Source organism: Peromyscus maniculatus, chromosome 9, assembly GCF_049852395.1.
Source record: "Peromyscus maniculatus bairdii isolate BWxNUB_F1_BW_parent chromosome 9, HU_Pman_BW_mat_3.1, whole genome shotgun sequence".
NCBI lineage: Eukaryota > Metazoa > Chordata > Mammalia > Rodentia > Cricetidae > Peromyscus > Peromyscus maniculatus.
Window position 1 is genome coordinate 8,544,913 of NC_134860.1, and position 24,112 is coordinate 8,569,024.

Sequence of the window (24,112 nt, forward strand, 5' to 3'; positions counted from 1 at the left end):
ACACTCAACCACACATGGTCACAAAGGAACACTACTGTGCAAGCAGTAGACAGTATTCACATACAAACACACACATAGAAGTTCACACACACATACACACAGAAAAGCACAGAAAAGCACAACACACCACATACCACACCCCCAACACACATACACAGACACACACATACACACACACACACACACACACACACACACACACACACACACACACAAACATGCAAATACTTCCTGAACCTAGAATGGTCACTGAGAGGATTGCTGCCTTGCAGCCCCTTTTCTGATGCATGTAGAGGTCGTGGGTCCTCTATGCTGTCTACAAGGCTCTTAGACTCAGCAAGGCACTGCTATTCTGGCCTGCACTTACTTTTCCTTGAACGAACTTAATCCATCAGAAAACCCCCTGACCCCACATTTTCCAAGTTCACCCATCATAGTCTCTTCACTCAACTTATCCTGGCTCCTCCACAGATGACCTTGATAACCAAGAGCAAGAAAGTGACCAATGGTCAACACCCAGGAAGTTTTCAACAGATGACAGTGCATATGATATGAATTCAGCCCAATGTCAGTCAGAAGGAGGCCAGTGACATCACCTGCACTGCTTGTCAGGAACCCAGCACTCTGCACAACTATGAGAGGGAATCTGTTCTGAGACACAACCATGCACATGATATAGTCAGCAACACAATGTCAGCAAGGAGATGCACTGTGGGATTCTCGGTTGAGAAGCCAGAGACAAACCAGACATTTCCTGTGGTCTTAGCTCTGTGCAGTGAAAGGAAGAAGCCTACTGTTTATTTTTAAATAGATTTATTGTTTGATTTTGTTATTTATTAAAAAACACATTGGTATCAAAACAATAAAAGTAAATAAACAAAAGAGAAAGCAAATACGTCCTTCCTCTTTCTGAGCAATTGAAACTTCTAACATTGGATGAGAAAAAAAAAACAAAACAGAAGGTCTACTTTGGAGGACAGGAGATCCAAAGAGTGCTGGCCAGCCAGATTAGCCCAAACAGAAAATTTCAGGTGCATTGAAAGCCCTGGGACCAAGGGAACAAGGGAGTGAGCAACAGATGACAACACGGAATTTCATTATGTAGTCTCTGAACACACCAACCAATGTACACATTTATACACACCTGCATAGGTCACACACAGACCACAGAAATCAGAAGTGAGCAGAAAAAAGTGAAGAGTACATAATGCTGAATGAACAGTTGAATTTAAAATATGCACATCAGGTGTTTCAACTTTGAACCAAAACACGGCTATCCATCCCTTGGGGTCTAGAAAATTCCTAGCAGAGCACACAGCTTAGTCAGACTATGTTGAGGGGATTGGAGAAAATATTTTCTTGCAGCTTCAAATCTGTCATTTCAACCCTCAGCCTGTCAAAGTCCTCCCACATCTATGGTCATCCAGTCATCTCCACACTGGAAGCTCCAAGATGGGAGAACAGTCAAGTACCATGCCCAGAAAAAGGACTGAGAAGGTGCTACTCAGACATCTGTCACTATGAACCAAGAGCTTGGCAAAAGGAAGAGAACTCATTGGGATGCAGGAAGAAAAAAGAAAACCACATGCCACCCAAAATGTTGACAATGAGAACCACTCACTTGGCACTGGGGCTGGACTCTATTCCTTGCAGGCTGCTTCCTACCTGTGATCTCACATGACCCTTGCAAAGCAAATGAGCCACAGGCCACTGACATCATCAATGAAAGCTTTGTGCTGTTCCCTAAAGAGATCCCTGCATAGCAGCCCTCTGATCATAATGACATGTAGGTGTGTGATATGTGACTGACTGACCCAGCTCTCTCAATGTACTGCAGCTTCTAGCAGAGCAGGAGGTTTTGCTTGACAATTATCCAGATTCTTGCAAGAGGCTAACTCTCCAAAAAGACTTGGGAATGATCACAGAAATGAACAATTGGATGGTATGTAGGTGTGAGTCTGGATGGATGGGTGGATGGTTATATGGGTGTCTCTATGTTTATGGTTGGACAGGTGGGCACCTGCCTCCGCTGCCTCAGCTTACCTGCTGCTGCTCAGCAGAAGGGTCACAGATCATTTCATGAGCCTCCTTCAAGAGCCTCTTCAGCTCCTCACAGGACTCTTGTAGCTCAGTCTGCTCCTCCCACAGCAGTCTGTTCTTCAGTCTCAAAACATGTATATTTTCCTTCAGCTCAGTGCAATCTCGGAGGACCTGGTCGTGGAGGTAACTGAACAACAGCCAAACACGGTGAGCCCTAGTCAGCCTCCTTTGCCATTCCTACCTCCAAGTACCACCAGCACTGAAAAGTCCCAGACCCCCAGAAAGCCCAAGAATGTAGTTCTCAGTAGCCAAGCCAGCATCACTTAGATAGAGGCCAAATCCAGAGAGTAACCAAATTCCAGAAAGATTCAAAGTACTTCTGAAAACCCCTGATGCCAAAAGGGATCCTGTCCCCCTGAGAACAAGGTGCAGCCCACAACTGTGTTTAACTGTTCATGATACTGGGAAACCACCAGCAGGTAGAGGGCAAACACTCTCGGAAGGAGGGCAGAAGTCCCAACCAGAATCAATTCTGTCCTTGGCTCCCTTGGAAACCAGCTCTGTGAAGCCCTGGTCAGAGCCCCAGAAGTACTAGGATACCTGACACTCCCTTCATGGTGCAAACCATTTGTTTTTATCAAGGGGCTCCTGAAGCTGGCAGGACATTGTTTGGAGGGGAACAGTGTCTTTTCACACTTAGCAAAAGTGAGTCCAAGAGGCACAAGGCCAAGGACCACATGTCAGGCTGCTTGCTAAGAGGCAGACAGGCAAGAACCGGAGCTCTTACTTTGGGTCAAAGAGAAAGGTGGATGAATCAGTCCCTCCCAAGATAAATCAGGCACATACCTGTAGGATACATTCTCCTCAATCAGCTGTTTGACCTTGTTCACACCGTCACTGACCTCCATGGGCATTTTCTGCAAGTCCGACATCACCTGCTTATGCTCCTTTTTCAGCATCTCAAAAGAATTCAGCCTGTGGTAGGGCATGGCCCCAGGAGAAAAGGACCCCATGAACACAGGCCACAAGTATCATATGGAATCAGGCTATGCTCTGGACTCCTCAGTGCCATGGAAGACACAGCCTGGCACTTATACACTGGTACCTCCTGGTGCTTATTAAACTTCCTATCATGTCCTCAGGCCAGAAGAAGAAGGTTGTCCAAGGAAGTTATAAAGGGATGCATGAACACCCTCAGTGGACTTGAAGCTATAGATTATCTAAGAAGATCCCAGGAGTCTGTGCCACATATCTGGTGCCACTGGAAACCTATGGTGATATTTTTCCTGTCTTCACAACAGGTATCCCCATGCCTGGGTACTGCTCCTTATACACAGAGGACCAGAGCATACGTTGAGTATTTCCAGGGAGGAATCCCAACTTCAGGAAGACTTTATAAACTCCACAGGGGATTCCAATGTTCCACCAAAGTGAGAACAGTGGCCAAGACCTGAGCTTCTCAAAGTGGAGCTCTCTGGCGTCATCACTGGCATCCCCTGGAAAATGTAAAAATGGCAAATCCTCAGGCCCTGCCACAGACCCTAGAAACCCAGGAGTATACACACACACCCTCCTGCCCACACACACACACACACACACACACACACACACACACACACACGCACACACACACACACGCACACACACACACACACATACCACATATACTCAGAATGCACATGAAACGCAGGGAGTTTGCACTGTCTCAGAGTATAAGGAGGAGCTGAGAAAAGCCTCAGGCAATTTCTTCCCCCACACACAAACACACCACATACAGTCAGGATGCCCATGATATGCAAGAGGTGGAACTGCCTCAGAGTATAAGGAGGAGGACAATGGAGAAGTAGTGAAAAGCATCAGGCCTTCCAGCCACAAACTGAGATGGATGAATGGGACCAGGCCCTCCAGCAGCTGCCAGGAGCCTTCAGCACACAATCATCTGCTGGTCAAGTACAAAGACTCACCACAAACTCACAGGACCTAGCATCTCCCACAAGCCAACCCCTGCCAAGGCCTCCTGAAATGCATATTGAGAGCTCACACACTACTGTCCCTATCCTCAGACTCTGGTTCAGGTCACAGGCTCTGCTTTTCATTTGGATTAATTGAATGGCCTGTGTCCCCATCTCATACCTACCAGGTTCCAAATTCTGCCTCACCAGTGTACTCAGGAAAATTAGTTTAGACACCAGGACACCCTAGAGGTTCAGCCTCCTGTTTCTCAGGAAAGCTTAGGTAGACACTGTGGGGTCAAGATGGTCAGCAGAGACCTGCACATAATGACTACCTATTCTGCAAATCCTTGTCTATATAACTGCCCAGGATTCCATGCAGTTCAATTTGCTCGTATGTTGTACTCTGTAGCTGAAGGGTGAGTTTCTCCAACTTTGTCATCTGCTGCTCCTGCTCAGTGTAGGTGGAGGTTTGGGTTGGTGACTTCCCAGTAGTCCCTGCAGGAAGATAAAGCAAAGTGAACTTGTACACTTGAATGGCATAGGGCCAGGAGAATCCATTCCAGTCCCAAGAGGAAGTCCGAGGAAGAGGAAATGCTAGGGACACACTGAGGGCCCCAGAGAGTAGGGCAATTATCCTCAAATTGGTACCCATGACCGATGTATCTGTCCTCAACCACCATGGCTAGGCATGTGTCTCCCTCTCTAATGCAGTCCCCCTGGCCCTGGAAGGCATAAGATAGCCCAGCCACGTAGATTTGGAGGACAGTGTCAGCTCATATCTGATGTGATGCTGGTAAGTCCTATTGTCCCTAGAGCTTAGCAGTACTAAGTCCTGATCACATGTGTCCAGGACCAAAGTATCTGAATGTCTGAGACTTTGGTGCTTGGCCAGGGGACTTTCCCTCCCTTCTTATTGGCATCAGATTCCCATGGAAACTAATGGAATCCACTAGGATGAAGTGCAGCAACACCCTACCCAGAGAAGGACAGCTCATTAGTCACCACTTTGTTCCTGCTGGCCCTTCCTCTCCACTCAGAATGAGATTAAGGATGTCCCAGAACAGCCACTGCAGGCTTGAAAATCCATGGCTCTCCCAAACTACCCATCAGAAATTGTTGACTCTGGCCCCACTCTTAGGGCACCCAGAGAAGCAGGATAAGCCCCCCGTTTCCCAGAAATTCCCAGATGCTAAGCCCCAGTACTGGAAGGCCCAGCTCAAGCTCCACCTCCTCCAGGAAGCTCCCCACCCCTGCTCAGGACTCACTGTGCCTTCCCCAGAACCATTTATTTCTCCATGTTTTACACTGAGACTGAAGCCCAGCTTCCTTCTGCCTCTCTCTGGTCTTCCCCATGTTCTCCATTCTCCCTTCCAAGCAGCCTTCTCAGTCTTGCTGACATGTCTATGGGCAGTGGAAGAATACCCCACAGTCACCTGGTGTTCCCACAGCAATGGTGACATCAAGAGAATGCCAAGGACTCCCCAGAATTCAATAGCTCATCATGAGAAGGAACTATTGGGTTCACCAGCAGTAGCCCTCACCTACCTACAAACTACATCTTCTGCAATTCACTGGAAGCCATACTGCCCTTCCCAGGATCCTTCCCAAAAACACAACGGAAGACCTTCATCACCTCCTCATTACAAACCCAGGGATCTTTTGCTTCATTAGAATTTATTCACTACTTCATGTACAGGAAGTTGAAGACACACTTCCAAACACATCCCAGGAAATGGCTCATCCAACTCCTGAAACCTCTAGTCAATAACACAAGAAAATAAGGTTTCTATGTAACTAAGTAAGGATGGTGGGGAGGAAAGTTCAGTGCCCTGAAGGCAACCAGCACATTCTGGAGGATCCACAAAGCTGTTAGTGTGGTGGGAGATTGTGGGTGTCTTGTCTTGTCAGAACAAAGATGAGTCCCAGAGTTGATGAAAATTACCCCTAACTTCAGCAGATTTCATTCCAGCCATTGTAGATACCAAAAGTGTTATTAACTAATGACATGTCTGCCTGGAGATATAAGAACCAGAGTTCCCCAGGGGAGCCCTCAGACACAAGAGCAAGAACTCCCATGAAGAATGATGGGCCATTCCTGCATTCACGTTTGACAAAACATGAATGGCTATTGAGAGGCCACGCACAGAACTGCAAAGGCATTTACAGAAAAATCAAATTTTTCATAGTCATGAGAATAGTATGCAGTGTGTTACGGCTGAGGTGCTTCACCCAGAGATACACAAAAGCCAAATTCCTTGATCTTGAGCCATCTGTGACAATGTGAATGCCCTTAGGAAAGGGGAAGAGCCAGATTAAATTACAATATCCATCGGAGCATGAGAAGGGCAGGCAAAGGGCACAAAATGAGAGATAATTGGGGTCCTTTACCCTAGACCTTCCCCAGAGCCCACTTCACACTTCTGAATTTACTGACATTCCTGAAATAAGGAGCTAACACTAGTTCAGGATAGATTGAAAATTCACCAGAAGTCTGGACTATGGCTTCTGAATTATACTTGGTGAACACTAGAACAAATGAGTCATGTGGGATAAACTATGTCCATTCAGATGTTATAGCACACTGACAACCATGTTAGATAAGTTTAGGTATCTCAGTAATGCCCAATTCTAGAAATCAATGGATACCACCTGCCCTACACACTACCTTATCTCAATCAATCCTGACACACTAAAGGATGATCAGGAAGTGACTAACAGATGAGACTTTGCCCTAGCTGGTTCTGAAAGACAGACTTGAGTCTCTCCCTCTGTGGATGTCAGTTCTCCAGTCTTTCTATAGGAAGCTGGGTGTCTCAGAAGTTACCTGAGGCAAACTATGTCTTTTCAGATGTTATATCACACTGACAAGTCATGCTAGACAAGGTAAGCTATCTCAGTAATGCCCAATTCTAGAAGTCAAAGCACAGCACCTGCCCTACACATTACCTCATATCAGTTAATCCTTACACACTGAAGGATGCACAGAAACTGTCTGACAGATGAGACTTTGCCCAGGCAGGTTCTGAAAGCTCAGACTTGAGTCTCCTTCTCTGTGGGTATCAGTTTCCCATCTCTCTATAGGGAGGTGGATGTCTTAGAAGTCAGTTGGTCTTCTCTGTCTCCCTGCACAAGAGGACCCAGTGGACAACCTCTTAAGGTTTACTCACAGCTGTAGAGGATGCACTTTGGTTGAGGAGCCCTCAGCCATGTGCTGACAGATGCATGGAGATAATGGCTATTGTTATAAACACTTTGGTAGTATAAGGATGCCCAAGTCCCTTGCTCTGTGCTTCAGAGTCTCATGTTAATGGAAAAGCCATGCAGGGACAAAACATAGTCAACAGATTCACAAAGTCATCCTCACTGACAGTCCAGGACACCCAGAATTGGCAGGAAGGGGACAGTCTCAGTCCAGGTCCACTGAATCTAACAGCTCTTAGGCTGAACTGGAGACCTGTGTGCCATCAACAGCTGGAAATTCAGAAACCTCAGGGGTCATTGGAAGACAGCAGCACTTGGGGGCTCCTGCCATACAAGTGATTGTGATGTCAAGTATGAGAACCTCAGGGTTGTCCAGGGTACTCTCCTTTCCCTATTATCACTGGCACATATCTAAAGGACTCCAGTGGCTGTAAAACACAGTCATGGTACAGAAATCCCATTAATTCCTCTGTGCCTCCAACCCAGAAGTTCCCAGTTGTTGAGTCCTAGCTCTGGAAAGCTGAAGCCACCATATCCAGAAAGCTTCCCAGCCCCTTCCCAAAACTCACTGCCTCTTCCCCAGGACCATTTTCTACATGTATTCCAGGGAGACCCAGGACAAGCATCCTTCTGCCTCACTCTGGTCTCTCCATGTTGTCCATTCCCTCTGCCAAACAGACCTCTGAGTCTGGAAAGCATGTCTAGGGGCCAAGCTTGTGGTCACAGAACAAATGACCTCAAGGCAGTCAGTGTTGCTACAACACTAGTGACATCACTGGGGATTCCAAGAGCTGTCCAGGATACAACAGAATGTCCAGCAAAGGGTCTCCTGATGTCATGGGGCACAGCCTTTGCCTCCTTGCTAATTAATTCTCCATGAACTGACCAGAAGCTGTGGTTTCCTTTTCAGGAGTCTCTCCTGTGACACAGGGGAAGTCACTCAGCACCTCCTCCTTCCAAAGCTACAGATTTCTCTCTGCTTCATTAAATTATTTTCAGTAATTCACCCATGGGGAGTTGGAGACTCACTTTATAAACACTGTCCAAAATTGGCACTTATCCTCCTCACATCCATATCCAATAATATAAGAAATAAAGCATGCCAAGGAATTAGGTAAAGATGATGTGGAGGAGGAGAGTTGAGTTCTCTGAAGTGAGCAAGCACCTAGGGAAGGCTATGGTTAAGGAAAGGTGACTATTGGCAATTTATATGTGAGCTGAGACTCTTATGAGATCCTAACTGCTCTAGAATGTCCTCTCTACACTACTGGTGTCTTAGCCAGCATTCTCCAGAAGTAATACAATGACTTTCTAAGGAAAGGGTATTTGTTAGAATGGCTTACAGGCTGTGCTCTATCTAATTCAACAATATCTGGCTGTGAATGGAAAGTCCAAGAATCCAGTAGATGCTCACTCCTCAAGACTGGATGTCTCAGCTTGTCTGCAGTATATGCTGGAATCTTAAAGAAGTAGGCTTTAATGCCAGTCAAGGAATGGATGTGCTAACAAGGAGAGAGCAAGCAGAGAAAGAGTAAGAGCTTCATTCTTCCAAGTCCTTCCAACAAAAGGAGTTGTCCAGATTACACCTGGATTAAAGATCTGAATTAAAGGTGTGACTTCATCCCTCAAAGATCCAAATAGAATTAGGTCTTCATACTTCAAAATAAGCAGACATCTCCCACAGGTGTGCCCTCTATTTTGTGTTGTTTGTTAATCCAGATACAGTCACATTGACAACCAAGAATAGCCATCACAGTCTTATTCCCATCTTAACTAATACTCATGAGAAAAAGGCTCATTTAGACAGTGAAAGGAAGGAGTGACAATAATCAAAAATCACATCTGAGTCACCTGTAGATATCATAGTCATGATGACTTTTAGTGGCCTTTTTTGGGTCATGGATAGCTATATAGGATGAAATACTAGTCTTTGCTTTTGTGGGTAGGAGGGGATTCACTAGATACCCAGATACAAAACAATCTGGTCTCTCTCTAAAGTGTAGATTTGAAATTCAAATAATTATGTTATGGCTGGTAGTTACTCTGGTGAAAAAGGGTCCAAGAGATACAAAATGGGTTCTCTTCAAAGAAAAGAGAAAATAAACAGACTGTACCTGTTAGAAAGAGTGAGGTGGCCGGGCGGTGGTGGCGCATGCCTTTAATCCCAGCACTCGGGAGGCAGAGCCAGGCGGATCGCTGTGAGTTCGAGGCCAGCCTGGGCTACCAAGTGAGCTCCAGGAAAGGCGCAAAGCTACACAGAGAAACCCTGTCTCGAAAAACCAAAAAAAAAAAAAAAAAAAAAAAGAGTGAGGTGTCAGGAAGAGCCACATGAACACATCTTGCTCACTCTATTCATTCTCAGAAAGGAAAAACTCCTGTTTAAAAGGAAGACCCAGGAAAGCCTTCATTGTAAACAGCAGCTAGAAGCCTCCTGTTGCTTTAACAGAAAAAAGGTTTAAGATTTGAAGTTTTCTGATGGTCAAAGAGGCAGGATTTGGAGACAACAGCAATAAGAAACAAATCATACTCCAGAGTTAAATCATGTTACAGAGCTCACCACTGACACTAGCATGATAAGTGTGGACACTGCAGTGTGTGTCACCAAGAATAATGACAATAGACAATGTGCCTGGTGCTGCTTTAGAAGCTTTCAACATCCATGGCTCTCAAAATGGGATCTAGCCTTCCCCAAATCATCAAGCAGAATGGACTTCTCCATTTCTCTAGAACATGAGCTCTGGCATTCAGCTGATGATTCAGGCTTGTATTTGGGACCTGGCCTCTGTAGTAAGGGGTAGGGCTTCTCATGGGTACTCTTCCATCAAAACACTGCAGGATGATCAAAGGTGCTTTCAGTCATATCCACTTCCCAGGTCCATACTGCATCCTCCAGAAGGGGCTTCAGTAGTCAAATTTACCAACTTTTTCTTTGTACCTTGGGGTTCTTGTCAGTCATTATTTTAAATACTATTTCTTTTTCTGACATAAATCCTTTTAAATTATTCTTAATACAATTGAAATTTTACTTTGGCATAGAATCCCATTCATCAAGAATCATTTTTTTTGCAGTAAGCTGAGGCTTGTATTTTCCCCTTTACGGCTTGCTATGGATGGCTAATCTAATGTACTTGAAACATAGTTGAGGAGCTTACACCATCAGACTGGCTTGCAGGCATTGCTAATTGATTTTGGAAGGCTCAGCCCTCTGGGTAGGGCTATCCCTAGACAAGTGAGCCTAGGCCATAGAGGAAAGTTAGCTGAGCAGAGCAATGAGCAACCTTCCTCTGTAGTTTCAAGCCCCTGCCTTGGGATCTTGCCTTGGTTTCCCTTGATGATGGACTGTAACCTGTGAGATGTTGTGGGAATTCAGCCCTTGGAATTCTCCTGTATTTGTTATTGAAATTAGAGAATGCTGACACATCTGAGAGCCATAAATAAAATAATTCAGCCAATGAGCTCTCTGCAGCCTGGAATGCCTTTGCCTTCTCTGTTACCTAAAGAATGGCCTATTATACTTATTGACTTAAAAGACTGTTTCTTCACTATACCTCTACAAGAAAAGGATAGGGAAAAGTTTGCCTTCATGGTATTTACTTACAATAACTCACAGCCTATTAAGAGATATCAACAGAAGGTTCTCCCACAGGGAATGTTAAATAGTCCCACCCTGTGTCAACATTTTGTTCAAAAAACTGTTGGAAAGAATTCATTTACAGTTTCCACAATCTATAATATACCATTATATGGATAATATCTTTTCCTTTGAAGAAATGAAAATAAACTTACTTGTTATATTTTCCCCTTAGTCAGTAAGTCTCATCATCCACAGCAAAAGAGCCAACTTGTTTGATATGCAATAACAACAAACAATCATTGTAATAAATTATCTGGATTGATAGATTAACAAACATTTGAAAGAATAAAACTTTCCTCTGCCTTGCTCATTTTCATATATCATGTTATCTAAGACAACTTCTGATGGACTACAATTAACTTCATATTAATTATTAACCTTAATTTAATGCTAATGTTTAAATTTAAATAAATGGATTTACTTCTGAAGTTTACCCTTGATAATGGATTGAGACCATCAGTGAAGCTAACCACCTCTTTGATTTACACTAATTTTGCTTTAAAGAACACTATTTTACATAATAACATGAAATAAGGTTCAATGAACATTTTAAACTTAATCTTATTTCCTAGGTAGTTTCTTTTATATAAGGCAGGGAAGCAGCACCCATGATATCTCAAAATATAGGTGAGAAAATTAACCTTTCCTAGGAACAAATCACTTGATAGGTTATCCAATCCTAAGTGGTCAGGCCATAAAAGTAATTATCAAATAAAAATTACAATGCTATAAACTTAATTGCAATACAGAAAATGTTTATCAAGTATAATAATGTAAAACTATGAGAAAAAAATCTCTATGATTAATGTGCCTTAGCCAATGCTTTAGAATGGTAATTTTCACTTTGAATTTTTGACATCACCACAGAAGACATTTGTCAAAGAATAGATGATATTACAGTTGTTATATCTGAAAGATGACTGCCACTAGTATCACACAGGTAGACACCAAGAATACCACTAAATATTCCAACAGCCCCTAACCCACATACCCAAAAAGGATTTGATGAGTCCTAATGGTAATAGTGGTGAGGTGAAAAATAAATACAGGCAATAAATTTAATCTATTTAATCACTGTAATCTATTTGTTACATAAATGTCTGTCCCTGATTTTCTATGTAGACTTTTGGATAACAAAATTGAAAATTCTCTATAAATACCATCTATTCAAGAATAATAAACCAATGTAAATGAAGTAGCAAGAATAACATAACTTATAAGACATTTTTATATTAAATCAATAACCTAGATGTAGTTGTCAGGAACATTTAAAACAGATTGAGAATCTTAACAGTACTTTGATGTATGTTCACCCTTAGGAAGAATGGCAGGAGTAATTAGCTCCAAGGTTAGTGTTGTGGTTCCACAGCATTAGCATTTGTGTAGACCTTTGGCTTCATAGGTGAGAGATTCTTAGTGCACATGAGCAAGATTTATGGGAGAGTGAAAGAGACAATGAAAAACAACGCATGGCTAGCGATGGTCCTGGTACCTGTAACAACCATTCTCCCCTATGAAGAAAAGTATTGTCCAGGAACACTTCTCTAATTCTACTAATATGGTAATGGACAGAAGATTTAGACACAAGTGGGTCCATACCCCCAACAAGGTCACAGGCTAGGTACTTTGTTGTTTTATGGTAAGTCCTTGTAATTGCAGATGGTGAACATATTCAAAATCCACAAGACTAAGTATGAAATACATTTAAATATTTAAACCTTTAATTGACACATGACATTTGTTCTTTAGCAATATTAAAGGCTTATAATGTTTTTACATTTGAGGATATTCTAATATCAAAAAGATAAAATATGTCATGTGTTCATATTGATACTTGGAGTTCAAAGTCAGGTCTTTGAATCTTAAATTCCTGGTTCTCAGGGACACAGATGATAATAGGATCACAATATTGATATTTTTAGTTCTTAAGCCTAACATACACATATAGTAGCAGAGACAATGCAAGATATAAAAAAACCTGTGTGGTACACCTATGAAAATAGTATTGTGTTACAAAGTGATGTCAGATCATGTATGTGGAAATAAGTTAGTATGCACACCAATGTCTTTGATTCATCCTTGACTAAAATCAGAATCAGCATCCAAGAGGAGGCCACATTGTTTCAAACAGGACTTACAGGGGAATGTTAGGAAGTTGGTGGTCCAAATGCTTTGTGAATTGAAAGGGTGGTACTGCCATTCAGCCTTTGTCTAGATGGGGAAGGAAGAGCCTGAGTAAATATTTACTGGGCCGTTTGCCACACAATAGAAGTTGAATCCATTACTCTGAATCTTGTCAGGTCTTGCATCTAAGTCAGCAAGTAAGTAAACAAATCTGTTTACTAAGGGTGAGCAGAGTGCCTCCTCTAATATGTGAAATTGTTATTAATATTTTCATGACTACTCAAGAATGGATATTTGATAATAGTTTGGGAATGAGTACTATAGGGAACTGGGCTTGTTTATAGAAAGCTGTAAGCTATGTTTGCCATCTGAGGCTGCTCTTGCCATGGATGTATTTTGCCTAGGTAACTGACTGCCTCTGATCTCACTGACCTAGTACTTTCAAATACAGTTAAAAGATGACTTTAATATGTACTCATAACAAATACTTAACTCTATCTTGTCTTTCCTAAGAACTACACCACGAGGCAAAATGTACATTAGCTTTCAGATAGCAGATGCTACCACTGTGTGTAAACTTTTTATTAGCTATTAAGCGTCTCTATAAAGACTTGAGATGTAAAGTGATACTCTGGTTTTCTATAGCAAATTACCTGACTTGACTTCTGCCTAAAATATTTTACATTATTTTATAATACTGTTCTGCAAATCCAGAAAGCATGGTTTAGGTAGTAGTTTTCAATTTGTAGGCCACAGACCCTCTGGGAAGGTGGAAAGAAACTTTCACAGAAGTCGAGTATTTGATATCCTGCATATCAGATATTTACATTACGATACATAACAGCATCAAAATTACAGTTATAAAGTAGCAAAAAAAATAACTTTATGGCTGGGGGGTCACCATGACATGAGGAACTGTATTAAAGGGTTGCAGTGTTAGGAAGGTTGAGAACCAATGGCTTAAGGAGGGAAGGGTTTATCCTGCTGTGCACTTCAGGTGAGTTCAATCCATGGTTGCTCAAGACCATTGACTTGGGCAGAACACCACAGTAGGAACATATGGTGAATGGGAGCTGTTTATCTCATGGCTGCCAGGAAGCAGAGACACAGAGACAGGACGGGGTCAAGCAGGACAATAGATAACCCTGAGTATTTCTCTCCCCCAGGAGCTACTTCCTCCAGCTAGGCACTGCTTTCCAGCATCTCAGGAACCTCTCCACAGGGTCGGCTCACACTTTGAACAGTTGTCCTCCAGCTGCTGGTGCAACCTCTGGAGGTTGGGGAGTCTTCGGATGGGCTTGACTGGGAGACGTAGGCCACTACAGCCTCTGAGCAGTAAAGCCTAGCCTAGGTCTACTTCTGCCTAGCTCCTTGAGCCTATGGGCAGCTTCCTAGTATGCTGCCATGGAAACAGCCTCTGCCTCCTGCCACCATGACTGAGTTTCCCCCACTTGCCTTCTCTGCTGTGTTAGAGTGAGCCCTAATAAACCCTTCCTCCCCCAGGTGTGTGGTGACAGCTGTACAAGACAAGGAACTAATGTAGTAATTGACCTCATTACCCTGAAAGCCTCAGACTGCTTCACAGGTAAATCTAAATTCTATTAAACTGTAGAGAAGAGATAATGCTCTTTTAAATTGAGACACGGTCTGCTACGTGGCTCTAGCTGGCCTCGGACTCACTATGTACACCAGGCAGGACACAACATTACAGTAATCCTCTTGTCTCTACCAACTATGTGCTGGGGTTACAGGCTTGAACCATAGTGTTCAACTCAGTACTGCATTTTCAATGAAAGCTCTTCCCCAACAGAAAAGAAAACAGTACCTCAACTCTGTTTTTTGTTTTTCAGGACAGGGTTTCTCTGTGTAACCCTGGCTGTCCTAGAACTCAAAAATTCTGCCTGCCTCTACCTCCTAAGTACTGTGATTAAAGGGGTGTGCCACCATGCCTGGCTCTGCATCAACTTTCTTTGAGCCTAGGTTAGCCTTGCGTACAAAATTAAGAAAACCAAATAAAGGGCCTCGTCCAGTTCCGTGGAGGGTCCAAAGGCATTGGTCTAAATTTCATGAGTTCCCACTAGTTTGGTTTGGTTGTCTCTGTAGGTTTTCCCATCGTGATCTTGATGCCCTTGCTCAGAGAATCCCTCTTCTCTCTTCGACTGGACTCCTGGAGTTCGGCCTGGTGTTTGGTTGTGGATCTCTGCATCTGCTTCCATCAGTTACTGGATGAAGGCTCTATGATAACAGGGTATTCACCGATCTGATTACTGGGGTAAGCGAGTTCAGGCTCCCTCTCCACTATTGCTGGTAGTCTAAGCTGGGGTCATACTTGTGGATTCCTGGGAAGTTCCCTGGCATCCAGTTTCTCCCTATCCCCATGTCTCCCTCTATCATAGCATCTCTTTCATTGCTATCCACTCTGTCCCTGTTCCATCTTGACCATCCCATTCCCTTATGTTCTCATTCCCCATCCCCTACCCTCCATCGCCCACCCCCACATCTCCAGTTTACTCATGGAGATTTCATCTATTTCCCCTTCCTAGGGCCATCGATGCATTACTCTTTGGGCCCTCCTTGCTCTCTACATAATCGAGACAGTTGTGTAGCTTGGTCTGCTTAAGGAGCCCCCTGGCAGTAGGATCAGGATCCATCCCTGGTGCATGAGGTGGCATTTTGGAGCCCACTACCTATGGTGGGACACCTCGAACAGCCTTTAGGCAGGAGGAGGGGCTTGGACCTGCCTCTACTGAATGTACCAGGTTCTGCTGACTCCCCATGTGAGGCCTTACCTTCTTGTACTTCTTGTAGGAGGAAATGGGGATGGATGGGTGGGGGAAAAGGCTGGGGGGAGGGAGGAGGGAAGAGAGGGGGATCTGTGATTGGTATGTAAAATGAATTTTAAAAATTCCTTAAAAAAATTAAGGTGGGGTGCAAATGAGGAGTCCAAAATCAACCTCTGGTCACAACATTCACATGCACAGTGGAGAAGGGATGGAGCCTGTATTAGTTATTTTCACATCTCTGTGATCATAATACCTGACAAAAATTACTTAAGGGAGAAGAGATTTATTCCGAGCCATGATTTCAGTCCACCATGTCAGGGAAGGCATGGATGGCAAAGCAACTCAGTTCACAGCAGCTGGAGTGCGGGGCTGTTCACATCATAGCAAACCAGGAAGCAGAGAGCAAGTGAGGTAACTTTCAAAGGCTCACTCTTTTTTTTTTTTAATTTTATTTTACAATACTATTCAGTTCTACATAATAGCCACAGATTCCCTTGTTCTCTCCCTTCCTGCCCCCTCCCCTTCCCCCCAGCCCACCCCCCATTCCCACCTCCTCCAGATCAAGGTCTCCACCGAGGACTGAGATCGACCTGATAGACTCAGTCCAGGCAGGTCCAGTCCCCTCCTCCCAGATTGAGCCAAGCGTCCCTGCATAAGTCCCAGGTTTCATACAGCTAACTCATGCAACGAGTCAAAGGCTCACTCTTAACGACCCACTCCAACCAGCTACACCTCGCCTCAGCTAGACCTCGCCTCCTAAAGGTACTATAAGCCCCCCCACCACCACCACCACCATGTAGCACCAAGAGCTGGGGGACAAGCATTCCAAACACAAGCCCCATGGAAACACTTCTGGTCCAAACTCTAACAGAGCCTGAAAAGGGGTTGGAGGCAGATCGTTTTTTTGGAAGGTGATGCCAGGAAACAGGAATGAGACAATATGGAAGTGGGACAGGGGAAGGGACAGAGGCCAATGCAAGGTTGTTATGAACATTGTGCTTTGAATCTTCATATCCTAAGATGTTCACAGACATGTGCCAGAACTAACCAACCAATGAGAAGCAGGCTGGGACACTTCCCACCCAGCTCTCATCTCTTATTGGCTGAAGGTTACTCCTGAAGCCAGTATACCTTACAGACTGCACCTGCAAGGAAAGCCAGGCTCCAGAAACTTCCAAGAAGGCTTCTTGGAAGTGGAGAAGTAGAGGCTTAGCTCCGACCTGGACCTCGTGTCTGATGAGTCTGGGCCCCCAGGGAAGTGTCCTTCAGAGCAGAGGCTGAAATGAGGAGGATCAGGACAGAAATAGCACCTGCAGTAGGAACCAACCACTGAGGCTCTCTCTGGGCCACAGCCTTGGTTGTCTGGTGGTTCCCAGAGAGAATTTCCTCAACTACCTCCTTCTGTGTAGTAAACCAGCACTGCCCACCTTCCCTGGGGCCTACATTCACCAGCCAGTACCACCAGAAACACAGCCTGTCAAAGTTGAGTTTGTTGGTGATTGTTGAAGTGAGGAAGACCACACCCCATAGGGTACCATGAGTTCTCAGAGAAAGGTGTCAAGAGGGGCTTCTTAGGTCATTTGAGTTAAGTGACTTAAGGAAGGGTAAATACATAGTCTTGCTCTGGCTTCCATACTGGGAGAAGATGGGACAAATCTATGACAGGACATCCTAATTATCTTAGTCTAGGAGGCTGTGGAGTTCTGAGTCCACAAGTGTGGACTCAAGTGTGTCCAAGAAGGTGAGATGCTTCCATTCCACCTCCTGCCCCCACTCTGAGCATTCTGAAGTTATAAGATAGTGTTTTTTACTAGGATTTATTTATATGTTCCTTGTTTTAAACTCTTAACAAGGAATAATTTTTAAAGTGGTTTCAGAATTTGTAAAGGCAAATTCAAAATCAGGGGCAATTTAGTTGGTGTGAAGTAGAGGGTGACAGGCATCCTTGAACCTGCTAAAAATCCTAGCCACACCTGTAGACTTTGTTGCTTTTGTAAGCTGTGTAATTACCAACCAGAGCATGTGCTGGAAAATGGAATTGTCTATTTAATAGAGAAGGGGGGGGAGGCACCCAGCTTGAGTGATCCCACCCTCCCACTGTGCTTGTTAGCCCAGCCTGAGTGATCCCAGCTGACTCTTCTTCATAAAGGTCTATTGTGGGTCTACATGTAAAGTGTGAGGCTGACTGAGGCCACGTGATTATTCCACGGGGAAAGCAGGTGTGAGCATTTAAAAACACAACTGGGTCCTGTTTACCTTGTGATTATAAATTATATTCTTTTCTAACCCACTGTTTCTTGGGCTGGGCATCAGGACCACTGGGGACATTTCAAACAAACCCTGATGATGTTTAAGCCGCACCCAGATTTAACCAGACTCTCTGAGACGGCGGTCTCCTAGCAACCCAGGGGGTTACTCATTCTCAGCAAAGCTTGAAAGACGGTCCTCAAAGTACGGGAGTCACCAGCTGAAGGTCTCGTTGCAGTCCAGGATGTGAGCCCCACCCCAGACTCAGTGGTCACCGTGAGAGCCGCAGTTCTGTTTATGGTTAGGATGTGGTTCATGGCCGAACAATGCTGCATTCCCTTTGGTTACAATAGCATTACATCCTTGCACAAAAGACAGACACTCGACCCAGTCTCTGTCATTAGCTCTTTCAATCACTTCACAAGGCCACACCGAAAACTGTTTGGAGATGTGAATGAGAGTATCTTCTATAAGCTAATGTATTTGTTTTTGTTTGTTTACTTTATATATATGTTTTGTTTGTTTTCAAGACAGGGTTTCTCTGTGCTTGCTTTGTAGATCAGGCTGGCCTCAAACACACAGAAATCAGCCAACATCCATGTCGGGTGGCTCACAACTGCCTGTGACTCCTGCTCCAGGAGATCCAGTGCGTCTAGCCTTCCTAGGCAACTGTACTCATAAGCACATACTCCTACACAAATGCACACATTCACATAATTAAAAATAAAACAATAAATCTTTATAAAATAAAATAAAGAGCCTCAGGTTGAAGTGGATGATGCTGTTTTCAGAAAATGAATTAGTTTTAAGATACTGAAATGATGCAACTGAGAGAAAGGACAAGCACCAGTTTATACGGCTCTTCCTTCAAATTCAGATGGACAATTAGGAATCCTGCCCATTCCATGGGAACAGGAAATCCAGGTCTGACATGTCACAGGCTTGTGTGTTTATGATGAATTCGGCGGCTGATGAAGATCCACATGGAAGAGCCAGCCACAGACAGCTGTCCTGTGAAGAGCTTGTCTACTCAGCACTTGCTCCATCCACCTGGGCTCCTTCCCTGCTGCTCAGGATTTGGGTTCCTGGGGGCTTCTTCAGCATTTAACTAACTCTTTGTTGCCTGAAGGTGCTGGGACTGTTTCTCCACACATAAACTGATCCTAAGGCAGAAGAAATGCTATTAGCCACCAGGTTTCTGTCCCACAAATACATTAACACCACATTCACTTCGTTACAGAATCAACTCAGCTTTAGTTTTTTTCACTGCTATATCATTTGTTTCTATCATTATTATATGCTAGCAATAAAAAGTCAAGATGTAAAATTTAGGGGAAATTCATTTATGATATTAGAAAAATGGCAACAAATTTAATTTAAAAAGTTTAAGACTTGTGCACTAAAAACCAACTGTTGTCCAGGGATGGACTGTCCATTGTTAAGAACAACGCAGAGTTGCCTTAAATATAAGGCATAATTTGGACTGTCCATTGTATAATGCTAGCAGGACCCTTGATCTCCCCATAGCAGGACCCTTAATCTCTCCATAGATATTAGTAGTTATCCCAGTTGACAAAACTGGAGACAAAGGAACACTTTTTTTTTTTTTTTTTTTTTTTGGTTTTTCGAGACAGGGTTTCTCTATGTAGCTTTGTGCCTTTTCCTGGAACTCACTTTGGAGACCAGGCTGGCCTCGAATTCACAGAGATCCGCCTGCCTCTGCCTCCCGAGTGCTGGGATTAAAGGCGTATGCCATCACTGCTGGGCGGAACTTGTTTTTTTTTTTTAAAGACTTATTTATTTATCTGTTTATTTATTTATTTTTATGTATATGAGTGCTCTATCTGCATATACACCTTTATGCCAGAAGAGGGTGTTAGATACCACTATAAATGGTTGTGAGCCACCATGTGGTAGTTGGGAATTGAACTCAGGACCTCTTAACCTCTGAGCCATCTCTCCAGCCCCAATTGCACTTCATTTTTGTTCAAAGAACTGGTGTTGGCACTAGAATTAGAGCATGTTGGAATTTAGTCCTAAGCTCATTGTTTAATAAGCAGTGTCTTAAAAATATGCCCATCTGCTAGAGAACAACCACTTGGCAGAAATAAACATGTCACATCTTTTAAGTTTTTGCATCAATCAGTTCAATATCTGGTCATTCAAATATATAGCCTCTTTAAATGGGTACTAAAAAATTAGGCTTTGTGTTTCTCAACACAGACCTGCAATAGTAACTACTTTGAAAATGAGGTTCAGTCTCTGATTTTTCTTTTTTTTCCTTTCCTTTTCTTTTATTTCTTTCTTTTCTTTCTTGCTTTTTCTTTTCTTTTTTGTTTTGTTTTGTTTGTTTTTCAAGACAGGGCTTCTCTGTGTAACAGCCCTAGCTATCCTAGGACTCGATTTGTAGATCAAGCTGGCCTCAAACTCAGAGATCCATCTGCCTCTGCCTCCTGAGTTCTGGAATCCCACCTCAGTCTCTGGTCTTTTATCCTGGTTTATGCCTGACACTACAAGAACTCTCCCAGTTACTGCATATCTCCCATAGTGCGATGCTCAAGGAGTCAGCCCCTGGTCTGTCCCTGTTGCTCTTTGTACCAGAGACCATTTTAATCCAAGAATGAATCATCAAATTTCTACGTTATTGTTTCAACTAAAGCCTGCCACTCACAAAGCTCTGTGCTTTGGTCCAACTTACCCTACACTCATTTAGAGTTCATCCTTAAGACTGTTAACTCCTAACTTAAGACTCCAAAGCACTAACTGCACTTTGGGTGAGGGGTAAAAGCATTTACCCTTTATCTATTGTCATCCTTATTGGGTACAAAGCAACAAATTTAACATGAAACTGTAAAAATCACAACTTGGAATTATATGTCAAACAAGATAACATAGACTGTATGCATAAACCAGGCAAGCAATAAAAAGACAATCTTTTCAAAATGTCCTGGAGCTCTAAACAAACTTGAATATTAAATACTTTACTGCCCTTTCCAAAGTGAACACAAGTTATGTAAATTTAAACTTGAACAATATTATCCTACAGCTACGTACTGACAATTTGTAAAGCTCTTTTAAAATACCCATGATCTAGCACAAGGTTAAGAAATGCTCTTCTAGGCTGGGTGTGGCGATCCATGCCTTTAATCGCAGCCCTCAATATGCAAAGGCAGGGGGATCTCTATGGGTTCAAATCCAGCCTGGTCTACATAACAAGTTTCAAGACAGCTAGGGATACATAAAGACCCTGTCTCAAAAAACAAACAGACAACAAAAACCCAGAAAAAAAAAAAAAAAAAACTCCCTACACTCTTCTGCACTTTTATATCAGGCAGGCTGCTTTAGGTCTCTGTCGTTACCTACACCACCCACCCCCTTCAATGTCTCCCTTACTTTGTCATAAATCACTTTTATAATGAGAGAGCAGCTAGGACACGTTGCCACATCTTCTCCATTCTCCAAATCTTCCTAGGACGAAATCAAACAACGTATGGTCAGCATAGCCTCCCTTCCGTCATCTTCCCACAAGCCTTTCCCACGTCTATGTGCAAGAATTGAATTGGGTAATAGCACAAAGAACTTCCCCCAAAGTGTCACCTAGAAAAACCGGGGAGATTAAGTTGGTTCGATCGCTTCCACAAAACCCTGAGGTACAAAATCCAGTTCTCGTCTCCAAAAAAGTTCCCGGGAAAAGATTTTAAGGGTGGGGCTAGGGAGAACTGCGCCCCCTGGCCAGACCGTGTGCCCCGACAGCTTAGATTACTGCTTTAGCGGCGGGGTTCAGGAGAACACGTGGGTGACAGCCTAGCCAGGGACACCGGAAGGGAAAATGCGCAAGCTCAAGGAGTCGCCGATGGGCCCTGAGGGTACCTTGGTGATGGAGAAGTTATCCCCACAGGGGCAGGGGTAGAAATAGGTCTCCGAGTCCTCGTCATATTGAAAGTCCTCGATCTCCACCTCATCGTGAAACACCGCCATGGTCACAGGGTGGACGCTACATCAGTTTGCTTAACTCGGCCGGCCGGTGATGGACGGCCCGGGCTTCCCGGTTGGCCCGAAAGCAGGGATAATCACTTCCGGGCTGCGCAAGGCGATGACGTAACTCCGACCTCGGAGCCAAATGGGTGACCGGGTCGCGGTCGCCATGGAGATAGCCGAGCTGGGGGACTTATTGCCGCAAAGGTGACGCTTACTGCGCAGCTGGTTTGCGCAGCGCTCCGCCCACTGGGTGGCAGTGACCAATAGTGTGAGGGGCTCTCTCACACGGCTGCTGCGTCACTCCGGGGCCGGGGAGTTCGGGTCTGGGTTGTAACTGAGTTGTCTCCTTTGCCGGAGGAGTCTCGTCCATCACTGACTTCAGGGAACCTTAAAGAGTGGGCTGGAGGCTACGGCCCTTATCGGAGGGGGGCGCCTGGTCACCCACGCAGCGTCCTCTCCAGTCCGCAGTGGTTGACAACAGCGCTCCTGGAATTGCATTTCAGCCGACCTTGAGCGCAGAGAAGCCTGGCCTGTGTTCCTGCCTGCAGGTACATCGCTGCCTGTCTCACTCCAGCCACCTTCAGATACCCTGAGCTGTGTGGTAGAGGAGCAAGATCTGGAAGACAGGGACGAATTCTAGCGCTGTTTGCAGTATTCACTATAGTGATAGGTGCGGTAGTAGCAATAACATCACTTTTAATTATTGGCGGGTTTTTTTTTTGTTTTTTTGTTGTTGTTGTTTTGTTTTTTTTGGTTTTTCGAGACAGGGTTTCTCAGTGTAGCCTTGCGCCTTTCCTGGAACTCGGTAGCCCAGGCTGGCCTTGAACTCACAGAGATCCGCCTGGCTCTGCCTCCCGAGTGCCGGGATTAAAGGCGTACGCCACCACCGCCCGGCAATTATTGGGGTTTTTAGTGGGCCACCTACACTCTGAATGCAATTCTGTTGATCCTGAGGTTCAAAACTCCATTTTATTTATCTTTAACTCAGATTCAGAGTCTGGGCATCTTGCCCAAGATTACATACCTAGGCTATCTATCTCCAAAGCCCAGGAACAAATTATTTGTGTGAACTTCAGTTCTTGGTGAAAAGAATGATTTTCCTGGTGGTATTGTCAGCATGTAACATCTTCCTTGAAGTGAAATGCAAATGAAAAGCGCTTTGTCACAAAAGCAGTGCTGGGCCTGTTTTGGTTACAATCAGGGACTTTGGAGTATTGCCCTATTACTAGACAGTTACTTAGATCTCACTGGAGGAATGCAGTGTAGTGAAAACCCACTGGGGCAGAATAGGATCCTGGATCAGAATCTGACTTGATGGGCTCTGGGAGTTGGAAATGTACATTCTCTGGTTCTTACTTCCTTTGTGAGAAAAGAGCCTTTGAAATCTAACATTCTTTTTTTTTTTTTTAAGATTTATTTATTTATTATGTATACAGCATGTATGACTGCATGCCAGAAGAGGGCACCAGATCTCATTACAGATGGCTGTGAGCCACCATGTGGTTGCTGGGAATTGAACTCAGGACCTCTGGAAGAATAGTCAGTGCTCTTAACCGCTGAGCCATCTCTCCAGCCCGAAATCTAACATTCTTTTGCATGGGAATTAATAGTTCAGCAATCATGTATAGCTTACCTAGCTTACATTTCTATAACCTAAACATAACATTTAAATACATACAGTTTGCATAACCAATTTTGTGCACATTGAAAGGACACTTTCATTTTGAAGCCCCTTTAAAGTGTTTAGGTAAACCTAAAGACAGAAGTCTTCGGAAGGTAAAATCCAGAAGTTACATGAAAAGAGTGTATGGAAGATTGTTTCAAAGATTTCACTCTCTTTTGCATAAATTGGAGATCTACACAGCAATTAGGAGGTATTTGTAGCCTGTTGAGGGTTAACTGTAGCTTGTCCATGCAGAGGAGAAATCCTGTGGAAGTCTTGTATCTTTATAAATACAAATACTTCCCAGGCAGCTAGCTCCTGGGACACAGGAAGTAAACTGATTTTCCAGTGTCTATTCTTAGTTCAGATGATCAGAGTTGGAAACCGTCTTTAGTTCTCGAGTGTGCAGAAGGGATGCAGCTGTGGGTAGGGAGATGACTTGGCGAGTAAAGTATATGGTTGTGTAGCTCCAGCACTGATGGGAATG

At 44.0% G+C, this 24,112-nt stretch overlaps 3 protein-coding genes across 8 annotated transcripts in view; 2 read left to right on the plus strand and 1 right to left on the minus strand.

Moving 5' to 3' along the window:
- The first annotated feature begins 1,803 nt into the window (after positions 1-1,803).
- Positions 1,804-15,494, plus strand: LOC121832172 (uncharacterized). Its single transcript, XM_076544362.1, has 4 exons — positions 1,804-1,942; positions 3,183-3,341; positions 14,458-14,539; positions 15,058-15,494. The coding sequence occupies exons 1-4, from the start codon at positions 1,916-1,918 to the stop codon at positions 15,216-15,218; spliced, it is 429 nt and encodes a 142-aa protein (XP_076400477.1). The 5' UTR covers positions 1,804-1,915; the 3' UTR covers positions 15,219-15,494.
- Positions 15,495-18,750: 3,256 nt separating this feature from the next.
- Positions 18,751-21,994, minus strand: LOC102914934 (diphthamide biosynthesis protein 3). Of its 2 annotated transcripts, XM_006976734.4 has the most exons (3): positions 21,855-21,994; positions 21,378-21,452; positions 18,751-19,147 (listed from the first exon to the last, which is right to left on the minus strand). In XM_006976734.4, exons 1-3 carry the CDS (start codon positions 21,960-21,962, stop codon positions 19,082-19,084), a joined length of 249 nt encoding a protein of 82 aa, XP_006976796.1. In that variant the 5' UTR covers positions 21,963-21,994; the 3' UTR covers positions 18,751-19,081. The 2 variants fall into 2 exon arrangements, with proteins under 2 accessions (XP_006976796.1, XP_015851141.1); XM_015995655.3 differs by lacking the exon at positions 21,378-21,452 and having other exon boundaries at positions 21,855-21,962.
- Positions 21,995-21,998: 4 nt separating this feature from the next.
- The window catches only part of Oxnad1 (oxidoreductase NAD binding domain containing 1), a 28,428-nt gene continuing 26,314 nt past the window's right edge, over positions 21,999-24,112 (plus strand). For 2 of the 5 annotated variants that reach the window (XM_076544357.1, XM_076544359.1), the window contains exon 1: positions 21,999-22,510. The gene's annotated coding sequence lies outside the window, so the exon portion shown is untranslated. Of the gene's footprint in view, positions 22,633-24,112 lie in introns of all 5 variants that reach the window. The other 3 variants (XM_076544358.1, XM_006976732.4, XM_076544360.1) reach the window with 2 other exon arrangements.